At 44.2% G+C, this 12,229-nt stretch overlaps 1 protein-coding gene across 2 annotated transcripts in view; it reads right to left on the minus strand.

The window, feature by feature from the left end:
* Ppp4r3a (protein phosphatase 4 regulatory subunit 3A) overlaps positions 1-10,773 on the minus strand; it is a 48,440-nt gene extending 37,667 nt beyond the window's left edge. For both annotated transcript variants that reach the window (XM_021201401.1, XM_021201400.1), the window contains exon 1: positions 9,800-10,773. In XM_021201401.1, the coding sequence (XP_021057060.1) occupies positions 9,800-9,941 (142 nt within the window). In that variant the 5' untranslated portion in view covers positions 9,942-10,773. The remainder of the gene's footprint in view (positions 1-9,799) is intronic.
* Positions 10,774-12,229: the final 1,456 nt, after the last annotated feature.

Here is a 12,229-nt window from a genome sequence, read left to right on the forward strand (position 1 = left end):
AAATCTGATGCCCTCTTCTGGGGTGTCTGAAGACAGCTACAGTGTACACTTACATATAATACATACATATTTAAAAAAAAAAAAAAAAAAAAAAACACCAGAGCACAACCACAATTTAAAAAAAAAAAAATATTTTTTTCAGGCTGGAGAGATGGCATTAACTGCTCTTACAGAGGTTCTGAGTTCAATCCCCAGCAACAAACCACTTGGTGGCTCATAACCATCTGTAATGGAATCTGATGCCTTCTTCCAGTGTGTGTAATATACTCATATACATAAAATAAATACATCTTTAAAAAACAAACTATTTTTTTTCTTGAGGTCCAGCAAACTCCAAGCCTGACATTCTGAGTTAGACCCCTGGGGCTCACATAATGGAAGGAAGAACAGACTCTTGTGGGTTGCCCAATCTCTTCCTGAGTCTGTGTGTGCATGTGCATAAGACATGAGATAGTTTGGCTCTAGAGTTCATAGTTTAAACTATGGTGTTTCATGCTCTCTTCAGTGCTATTTTCCTCATTATTGTTCAGTATAATAGAGACTTGATAACAGAATTCAAGAATAATTTAAGAAAAATAAAACCCAGGCTGGTGACAACAGGCTACTTGGAGGCTGAGGCAGAAAGAGGGCAGATTCAAGGCCTATGCGAGCAAGTGAGAGAAACTCACCTCGAAATAGAAAGTAAAAAGAATGGGCTGGGGAGTTGGTTCAGCAGTTAAGAACATGCACTGCCTCTACAGAGGACCAGAGTTGGTTTCTAGCATACACACCCCAAGATTCACAACTACTTGTACTTCCAGCTCCAGGGGATAGGATTCTTATGGCACTAGAATTAATTTGCACATAACGAAAATAAATAAATCTTGAGCTGGGGGAAGACAAGCAAAAAAGGCTATTGTTGTGTAGCTCAACAATACAGTGTTTGCCGGTACTTTACAAGCCCTAAGTTCAACCCCTGGTAACCTCAAAAAAGCTGGAACTGCAAAACAAAACAACATGGCCCCTGCCTGCACACCTAGATTTCTTGTTAAGTGTGGAAGGGAAAACCCTCATTGAAAAAGTATTCAAAGATTCAAAACATTAAAACTTGTGGTTAGGAAACCAATGTTATGGGTATTCACTTTAAGTTACGTGAAGGGCCTATCCCAATATCTAGTATACCACCAGCACTAAATAACTTAAGATTTTTAAACTGACAATCATTTACAATATTAAGTTAAGCTTTAACAATGGTGATCCAGCACCACATTACAAGCATAAGGTTCATGATACTGCTTGTTTAGTCAACACTCCATGCAAACTGTCATCACTTCTAAACCTCTAGTACACACATACTTAGCTTTCTAGGTATACTTTATACGGATCTCATATCCCTCCACAAAAGCAGCTGGGTTAGTATGAGAGTTCTTTGGCTAGGGATGGTATAGATCAGTAGAACACCTGCCTAACACACACAAGGCACTGGCTTCAAAGCCTGTGCTGAGGGTTGAGGTAAGCTGAAAACTTGAGAGTTGTAATTTTTCCAACTCTATCTTCATCATTAACCCTATTAGATTTAAGTGGCACATGAATGTTGCGTTTTGGTCCTGTCTTAGTTACAACATGAATGAACTCCGCCCCCTCAACCCCACGGAACACAACTTTCCCAAAATACTGCCATCACCAGCTTCACAAGCACGAACAAAGCACCACCAAAAACCACGTTAATGGCCAGATGTCATGGACCACGTCTACAAATCTAGCATACAGAAAAACAGAGGGAAAAGGACCTAGATTGAGGTCAGCCTTGGGTACACAGCAAACACTCTGGCCTTAAAACAAACAGAAGCAGGGGCTCAGGGGTTAAGAGCATTGGCTGATCTTCTAGAGGACCCAGGTTGATCACCAGCACACACATGGTGGCTATCAATTGTCTGTAGCACCAGTGCAAGGTGATCCAATGACCTTTTCTGGCTTCTGTTTGCATATGGCAGCACAAAAAAAACATGCAGACAAAACATACATACACAAAAAGTTATTAACATTAAAAAGTGTATCATGGGGGCTAAAGAAAAGGCTCAGTGGTTATGAGTACCTCCTGCCTTAAAACTTTTTTAAAAATTTACATAGATGGGTGTTTTGCCTATGTTTGTCTGTGTGCCTGGTATCCAGAGGCCAGAAGGTGGCACTGGATCCCCTGAAACTGGAGTTATAAATGGTTGTTAGCCATCATGTAGGTGCTAGGAATCCTAGGTCCTCTGAAAGAGCAGCCAACGTTCTTAATCTTTGAGGCATCTCTCTAGTTCATTGTTTGCTGCCCCCCCCCAATCACTGGTTCTCAGCCTGTGGGCCTCCACTCATGTGGGGGTCATATGCAGATATCCTGCATATCAAGTACACATTATAACAGTAACTAAATTAGTTATGAAGCAGCAACAAAGTAATTTTATGGTGGTGGTGGTGGGGCACCACAACAGGAGAAACTGTATTAGACTTGCAGTATTAGGAAGGTAGAGAACCACAGCCTCAGATGATCCACATTTGGTTCCTAGCACCTACATCAGGAGGTTCACAACTCCAGTAACTCCAGTTCCAGAGGATCCAATATCCTCTTCTAGCCTCCATAGACACCACACCAGGGTAATACAACCTTTTCTCCCCATGAAAAATAAAAACAAAAATAAAAATTTAAAGGTACAGTATTTAGATCAGCTCCTATAACACTCAGATCCCATCACCTATTTTCATCATTGGCTGATGGCACTCAAACTTGCATAAGTTATCACATTTAGTTATTAAGATTGATTAATTTACTACTGTTAACTTCTACAAAGCTGTTATACACAAATTTTAAAACGCACTTCTCTTCCAAGTACACTATTGACACAGAGCCTGGACAACTAAATATACATGCCAAATACATGCTCACTGTAGGCAAGATGTAATACAAATACTGACTTAGAATAGGCATGAAAACATGGATGCCCAATGCCTCTGCTTATCAGAGCAGCCAAAAATGCAAACAAACCAACAAACAAAACAAAGCCACAAAACCCAAAACAAACAAAAACCAAAAGGAAAACCCTTTCCACCCAAAAATGTGTCTTTTTAAATTGTAGGGCAGGTAGAGACAGACTACCCAAGCACACAATTCAAGTCTCAGCAGTCAGTAAGCAGTGCTATCTCTAATATTTTCCTATGTCTCCTTTTCTTTCTGCCTCAATTAACAGAATTCAATGTTTAACTTCTACACAAGTGACTCAGATGATAGTTATCTTGAAGTGTAAAAATACTTTACAAAACTTAAAAGTAGGGGGCCGACTGCTCTTCCAAAGGTCCCTCCAGCAACTATATGGTGGGTTGCAGCCATCTGTAATGGGGTCTGATGCCCTCTTCTGGTGTGTCTGAAGAGAGCAATAGTGTACTCGTATGCATAAAATAAATAAATCTTAAAGAAAAAAAAAAGAAATATTTAAAAATTAAAACAACAACAACAGAAAAACTTAAAAATCGGGTTGGTGAAAGGACTATATGCTTCTGCCAAATTTAATGACCTGAGTTCAGCAAGGACCCATGTCATTAGGAGACCCTTCTGCCTTTTCACACATGTAAGCACACACACTCAGTACCCTCTCCTCATAAATGTAATAATCACCTTACATAAAAACTAAACATAAGAATCCCATTTTTGAAGCCAGGTAGTCCAGATACTTAAGAAGCTGAGGTAGGAGAGTTTAGAGATCAGGGAGGAAGGGGGAAAACATTTTTGGTGGGTGAGTTGGAAGGAGCTGAAAGAAATTTCAATACAGGCCAGGGAAGCCTCAAACTGAGAATCATTTTCTTGCCTTAGCTTCCTGAGTACTAGGATTACAGGGGTTCACCACCATGCCCACTCCAAACACCATTCCTGATACTGTCCAAGCAACCCAGAGTAAAGAACACTGGCATCGTTTTATGAGAAGAGGCCATCTTTTAAAGGTAAGGTATAGCTCAGTATAAAACATGTGCCTAATATGTGTAAGGAAGTCATCCCTGAATGGAGAAAGTCAAATCTCTAGCTTTTCTTCAATTCTAAAACTGGCAAGGTTGACATCCTCCAGCAAGTTAACAGGGAAATGAAGCACAACACTAAATTGTTGCTGGGACACAGAGCTATCTTAAAACCTGAGAGAAAAAAAGTGACTTATCGTCACTAAAAAAGGGGGTATGCTTGGGGCTGGAGAGATGGCTTGGCAGTTAAGAGCACTTACTGCTTTCCACAGAGGACCTTAGTTCACTTCCCAGCACCCACAAGGTGTGTCACAACCACCTGTAACTACAGTTCCAGGGGATCTGATGCCCTCTTCTGGACTTTTCTGGCACCAAACATGCATAGTACATATCCATCCAAAATACTCAGCATATAAAATAAAAAGATTAATCTTAAAAAAGGGGTGTCACCGGGCGTGGTGGCGCACACCTTTAATCCCAGCACTCAGGAGGCAGAGGCAGGCGGATTTCTGAGTTTGAGGCCAGCCTGGTCTACAAAGTGAGTTCCAGGACAGCCAGGGCTACACAGAGAAACCCTGGAAAAGCACGTATGATGGTTTGAATAAGAATATGCCCATAGCTGGGTGTAGTGGCACACGCCTTTAATCCCAGCAGTCGGGAGGCAGGAGCAGGACTCAAATTTCTGAGTTTGAGGCAAGCCTGGTCTACAGAGTGAGTTCCAGGACAGCCAGGGCTACACAGAGAAACCCTGTCTCAAAAAAAGAATATGCCCATGACTCAAAACTGGTTCATACCTTTGAATACTTGAGTCCCCAGTTAGTGGAACTGCTAGAAAGGATTAGAAGGTATGGTCTTATTGGAGGTGTTATTGGAGGAGAGGAGGCTCTTGAATTTCAAAAGACACATCAACCATTCCTAGTGTGTTGTTCTCTGCCTCCTGCTTGTGGATGGATCAACATGTGAACTCTCAGGCAGCTATTGCAGCTACTTGTCCTCATGTCTTCACTCTGCCATCATAGACTAACACTCTGGAACCATAAGCCCAAGCAAGCTGTCTAAGTTGTCTTGGTCATGGAGTTTTTATCACAGCAATTTAAAAATAACTAAGACAGTCTGGGATGTCAAACAAGAAAATTAACACATCACAAAAGCTTAGTCCATGGCTGGAGATGGTTAAAATCACTGGCTACTCTTAGAGAGGTCCTAAATTTAATTCCCAGCAACCACATAGTGGCTCACCACCATAATGGGGTCTGATGTCCTCTTCTGATATGCAGGTGTATATGCACATAGAGCACTTATACATTAAATACATACATACATACATACATACTTACTCCACGGTGAGCAATAAGGCAACTCAGCAGGCACTTAGCTCCAAGCCTGACAACCTGAGTTCTATTGATAGGACCTGCACAGTGAAAGGAGAGAACCTATTGCCCAATCTCATCTCTGAGCAGCACATCCACACATCACTGTGAAGTCAGATGGACACAACAACAAATTTCAGGGGTGGGATGTACTGTACTTGCTTAGCACATACAGCCCTGGGCTCAAACCACTGTATTTCAAAAAGTTAGAAATTAAGCGTCTTGTCAAGTCAGGTGGTAGTGCACATCTTTAGTCCCAATATTCAGGAAGCAAATGCAGGTGGACATAAGGGTTTAAGGACAGCTTTGTGTTCCAAAATTTAATATGTAGCCCTAGTACTTTGATTATACATATGTACTTCCAGACTGCTAAATTTTCAAATAAGCTGAATAACTCAGATTCATGGAAAAAAGGAGGGAAATATTACCATATTCAATGTTTTTGAAAGACTTTTTCCCCAGGGGGCAGGGGACACAATTACTAGAGGTCAAGCCCATTCACAATAACTTTTTAAGTTTCCTTTTCTTCTTTTTTGAGAAAGGGTCTTTTGTGAAGCTTAAGCTAGTATAGAACTAGAGATACTTCTGCTTCAAGCTTCGCAAACATTCCATTTACAAGAAAGACTATAAATTTATGCCATTTAATTTTCTACTGGACAATAATCCATTTTATTGGAAAAACCAATACTTCCCATTTTGCCAGGCATGATGGCAGACACCTATATCTGTAGTCCCCGCCCTTGGGAGATAAATGTAGGAGGATAGGAATTCAAGACCAGTCTTGGCTACAGGAGACCCTGATGCTCTTGTAGTAGACTGGGGTTCAGTTTTCAGAACCCACATGGTAGCTCACGACAGTGTAATTCCAGGTCTAAGGGTCTTCTGACCTTCAACAGAACCAGACATACATGTGGCACACATACATACAAAACACACACACAAAATAAGTATTTTTTTTTAAGTCTACATTGTCCACAATGGAGGAAAAAGATTTCTCAATTATATGTAACAAAATAGAGAGCAGCACAATATTGGGTGATCCAAACTAGGAGAAGCAGCCAGGCACAATCCTAGCTAAATAAATATATAAATAGAACTATCCTATGGATAAAAGTGCCTGGATAAAAGCATGGATAAATTGGTGCTTGCCCACCTTATAAAAGCCTAGGGTTTGACCCCCACTATCACACACATAAAGCATTATGGTACAACATAAGTAATCTCAACAAGAGAAAAATGGAGGCAGGATCAGAAACTGAAGGGCAACCTCACTATATAGCCAAGTTCAAGAGACCAGCCTAGGATACATGAAAATTTGCCTATAACAAAATTAAAGTCTGTGCCGGGCGTGGTGGCGCACGCCTTAATCCCAGCACTCGGGAGGCAGAGGCAGGCGGATTTCTGAGTTTGAGGCCAGCCTGGTCTATAAAGTGAGTTCCAGGACAGCCAAGGCTGCACAGAGAAACCCTGTCTCGAAAAACCAAAACAAATAAATAAATAAATTAAAAAAAAAAAAAAAAAGTCTGTAAAACTTAATTTTGTTTTCTTTGAAATAATCCTTGAGGTCAAGAATAAAACAGCATTAAAGAGACCAAAGCATAAGAGATTCCATTCACTGTAAATAGCTATAAGTGCTTTCAGTTGTAGGCTACATTTCTCACTAAAATAACAGACCATCACCCCAGGCTGAACTTGTACCAACCTACACTTAGCACCTCAGACTCGCAATTACCTATAAGACATGGCTAATTATATTACCTAAATTTGAAAATGGTTTTAAGAATTATGTCTGTAAATACAAATGAATTGCTTAAAGAGGCCCTGGCACATAGGAGGTACTCAATAAACTTAATCTATTACTAATCTTATTTGAAATTTATCTGTTAAGGAGGAAAAATGGCTTTAGTAATAAAACTATAGATTTCTTCACAAGTATCCTACACCTTTTCCAAGTCTATTTTTTTTTTCTTTGTTGTTTAGTGAAAATGTTTTACTATGTAATCCCTGAATTTGAGATTCTCCTTCCTTGCTTTCTCAGTGGTGGAATTAGGAGTAAGGTACCACACCCAGCTTAAATCCATTCTTCGGAATTATCGCTCCACATAACTCAAATTTAAATTACGTTTAGCTCTTTTCCCTCCTGGAGAAAAAAATAAAAATAAAAATAAATTTACCTGTTCTAATAAATTAGAACTTTAAAATTCCAAATGGAAGAAGGGGCTTAGAGGCTTTTTCCTACGTGGTAAAAATATAAAAGGGTATAATAACACCAGACTTTTACAAAACCTTCTTAGAAGAGGTCCTCTAAGATGATATGACATTAAGTCTACATGTTTTTGTTTTTTGTTTTTGCTTTTTTTCAAGACAGGGTTTCATTGTATAACCCTGGCTGGCCTCAAACTCAGAAATCTGCCTGCCTCTGTCTCCCAAGTGCTGGGATTAAAGGCATGCGCCACCACCGCCCAGTAAGTCTACATGTTTATCCTTTCAAAAGGTCTTTGTAAAACTGGCTGGCTGTGGTAGTTCTTTGCAGTAATCCAACACTCAGGGAGGGGCTCAGGTAGGAGAATAGATTTGAGTTGCAGGCCAGCCATAGCTCCAAAACAAAACAGGTTGGATGAAGTAGTACACCTATGATCCCAGGCACTGGGAAGATAGGGACAACAGGATCAGAACTTCCATATTCTGGGCTACACACAATGTTTGATTCTAGTCTGGTACTACAGGAGACTCTTTCCAATAAACCAAAAGGATCTTTGCATAATCAAATAAAGCACACTGTGTAAGTATGGTTATATGTATCAGTTCTGAAATTCAAGCTTACATCTAGTTAAATCTCATGATTACATTGGGTCTTAGAGGCAGTTCAGTGGTAGTGCCTAGCATGCTCAAGTCCCTGTCTGGATTCCATTCCCAGTTAGCCCATCCTCACAATAAGCTTAACCCCCAAACCCACATTTCCACTTTACTGTAAGGAAGTTTTCCACATGTACAAACATGCAGAGGTGATTACGTGACAGTCACAAACACATTCAACTTGTATATTAGCAGCCAAGTAAGAACCCAGCTCTGAAAATATACCTATTGTAATCAGAAAAAATTTTTTCAGACCAAGGCTGGTCTCCAAGTCACCGAAACTGCCCGCCTTTCATGTCAGAAAGTAACTTTTTACCAGTTGTAACTTATTTGGGGTATCTTTACAATTATACTCCAAATTAACCATTCTTCAATGCAAATCAATGTTTCTACAGTCTTCAACTACAGACAGGAAAATCTTAGTTTTTGTGGAATGAGTTCTGAGTATAGTCCAAAAAGGGGGGAAAAAAATCTTTGAAATAAACTTGCAATATTTCAGACATGAAACAGCTACAAATAGTTCTCAACTGTAAAACTGCAAATTAATGCAACAAGGTAACTTCTGCTCCAAAAGCAATTTGAAAAGTTTTGGTCAATAGGTGTATTTTCTTCCAATAAGTGAAATTCAGAGAATGCAAACCCTTAAGAAAGGAATATTTTAAAATGTGAAACCGTTATTTCAAACAACCTGATCTTTGGACACTGAAGACTGTTTCAATAGACGGAGGCGAAAGCAGAAGGACCTATTCAAGTGTTAAAAAAAAATACTTCTTCCCACCAGCCAACTGAACCAACTAAGGACCATCCGCTTAACAATCAGAAAAGCATGCAATAAAATGTTCCAAAGGTTCACGAGTTCCCACAGTAGACCTAGAGTCTTTCTTTCTTAGCCAGGTGTGGCAGCACTTTTAATCCCAGCACTGGGGAGGCAGAGGAAGACAGAGTTCTGAGTTCGAGGCTAGCCTGGTCTACAGAGCAAGCTCCAGGATAGTTGGGCTACATACAGAAGCCCTGTCTCAAAATACAAAACAACAACAACAATAATAATCATCTCCCTTTCTTGTGAAAAAGACAACCAACCCCGGTCAAGACACGTGTGTCCTCACAAGCCAAAGCAGCATTTTCTCTGTCTAGTGGAATTGCCAGATTTGTAGACCTTATTGCCGACCCTAAGATCTGAAAGATATAGTGGAAAACGTTTAAAACAATAACAACAACAACAGCAACAAAAATCCCACTAGAACAGAACTTTCTCAAAGTGTGCAACAGCTATGAACTTTATGAGCGCCAAGCAAGGTTTCATGTCTGCTTTACAGATTGGTGAACTAAGGGGGGGGGGTGTGTGCAGATCGTTTTCGTTAAATGCCTTTCTCAAGGTCACGACGGTGCAAAAACCACTCGGGCAGAGGATCCCAGGTCTCCGACCTTTCTGCACTGGAAAGGCGGCACGGCGCAACGTGCTCCGCTCTGCTCGAAAAGCCAACGCCACAAGGTTTTCGGGTTAAGGATAGACACCCCGGATGCTCTCCACCGGACCTGGGTACCCCGTGGCGTTCCCAGGCGGGGCGCCACCGCTCAGAGAGGGGCCAGTGAGGGTCACTTACCGTCGCTCTCCGCCCTGACGAGCAGGGACATGCCCTTCAGCCTCTCCACGTAGCCGGAGGACACATGGCCCGTCCCCCGGTCGTCCCACTGCCGGTCCTCGTTGAGCGTGTAGACCTTCACCCGCCGTCGGGTGTCGGTCATCGTGCCGGCCGGGGGCCCCGCCCGGGTGGCCCAGGGACGGTGTCCAGAAAAGGCGGGCGGCNGCAAACGGGGAACTCCGGGACCTCAGTGCCACCGCTGGCCGCCGCGGAGCNGCGCCGCCGCTCGCATGGCCCGCTCCCGGGTCCGAGCCCCGGGCCGCCGCTTTCTCTCGTCTCCTTCTCCTCGGCGCTATTGTCCAGGCCGAGCGAGCGCGGCCGCCCAGCAGCCCCGACAGGGAACNCGCGGCACCGCGCAGCCTACCGGCCCGCCGTTCCGACGAGGTGCGGCTCGGTTCACAGCCCCGCTCCGGNTTCCACCATGACCTCCGCAGAGCCGCTTTCCCGCGCCGCCGCCTCCTCAGGCCGCCGCCGCCATGTTTTCCTCCCTTGTACCCGGCCCAGCCGCTGCAGCCGGAGTCCCCGCTCCGCTCCTCCCGCTTAAAGCATCCGACGCCGGCGAGGTAGCACTTCCCGGGAGACTCCGAACGCCCCTGGCCGCCCGAGGACCCCTGGCTCTTCTCAGAAGCCGCCTTCCCTACTCCGCCGCCTCTTCCGTCTTCCTCACAGAGCCAAAGCCGCCGCCATCTTGACTCGCCCCTCAAAAGCGGCGCGCGGGGCCACCTAGGCAGCAGCGGCAGGGGCGGCCCGCAAGCCCCACCATTTAAAGCGACAAGGCAGGAGCCAGCAGCCTCGCTCCGGCGGAGGCCTCGCACCGAGGCGGCCGCGGAGCTGCGGGGGTGGCGGGAGCGGAGGAGGCGGGACGCGAGTCGCGCCGGTGACGGACCGGGACTCCCTCGCGCTGCACTGCGCGTACTGTCGTGCAAGCGCGGGCTGCGTGTGCGTCCGTCGCACTCTGTATTCGTCATCACCTCGGCTCCGGGCGGGGAAGGGGTGTGGAGGCGGTTGGCGGCTTCGGGCGCCAGTCTGGCCTCTGATCCCGGAGCTCGCCCTTTGCCGTGCGAGCCTTCCCCGGACCTTTGCAGTCGGCCCCGGGGGCGCGGGCTGCTGGCCGCCGCCTCCTCTTCCTCCTCCCTTGGCCTGCAATAGAGAGGTTTCTGAGAGGACACCGTTTGGACTGCGAGGTTGGCGGGATGCAGGGAGGCACGCACCGGCCGGGCAAGTCTAAAACACTCGGCGCGGTGTTCACGCGTGGCACTGCTCCCCGGGGTCCCTCTGAGCACTCACAGGACAGCGGCTACTCCCTTTCTCCGTCGGTTATCAAAGCTGATAGTCTATAGCCCTTGGCTGGTTTGTTTGTTTGTTTTTTTAAACAAAATAAACAAAACACATCTTGAAGTGCGTGCAAAGATAAATGCAGTGCTGTATGATTAAGATGAATTTGTTTTCTTTTTGAGACACAGCCTCACTATGTTGCTCTGACGGGCCGAAGCAACGTATGTGAGAAACTGGGATCTTTCTGAACCCGCACCAGAGACAAGTGCTCACAAAGACATACCTGAAAGCATTCGCCAACAAAACTGGGCAGCATGTAAAAACAAAGCAGTTGCTGTTTCTAATACCGGAATGCAATCCTTCCAAGCTTCTAGATAGAGCCCATGAGCTCCAAGCAGAGCAGATTAGCAGTATGGCTCTCTATGCTGATCAATTTAAAGCAATGTTTCTCAACCTTCCTAATGCTGTGACCCTTTATAATACAATTTCTCTTGTTGTGATGACTCTTCCCTCACCATGAAATCATTTTGTTGCTACTTCGCATCTGTAGTAATGCAGGATATCTGCTGCGTCCCGTGTTTGACCGCCAAGGGGTCGAGACCCACATGTTTAGAACCACTGTTTTAAAGCCCTTTGGAGACTGACTGGCAGAGCTTACACAGTGAATAGTTCCTTATCGGCCTTAACTCTTTACCCATCAAAGAAGAGACTGTTGCTTTCATCCCTCTGAAACTGTTTTGCTGGAGGACAGAACCCAATAGAACACACCCAGCCAGTCTCAGTATTTTGTCTCCGGGTGTATTGTGATGATGGAAATTATTTACAAATGATTTTGTGTCTTCCAGAGCTTTCCTAAATTGCTATGCTCTGGGTCTCCCTCTCCTCTATAAAGTGTCCTTTAGAGACTTTGTATCAGGGTACACCAGGATTTGCACTTCTCAGAACTTCAGAATTGTCAGCTTGTGTTTGGGGACAAGTACTGTGAGGAAATCATTTATTTGGCGTATACTTCTAGGTCACAGTCCATTGCTGAGGAAAATCAGGGCAGGAACTCAACGCAGGAGCCTGAAGCAGAAACCATGGAGGAATGTTGCCTGTTGGCTTGCTCCCCTCATA

This window comes from Mus pahari, chromosome 7, assembly GCF_900095145.1.
Source record: "Mus pahari chromosome 7, PAHARI_EIJ_v1.1, whole genome shotgun sequence".
NCBI lineage: Eukaryota > Metazoa > Chordata > Mammalia > Rodentia > Muridae > Mus > Mus pahari.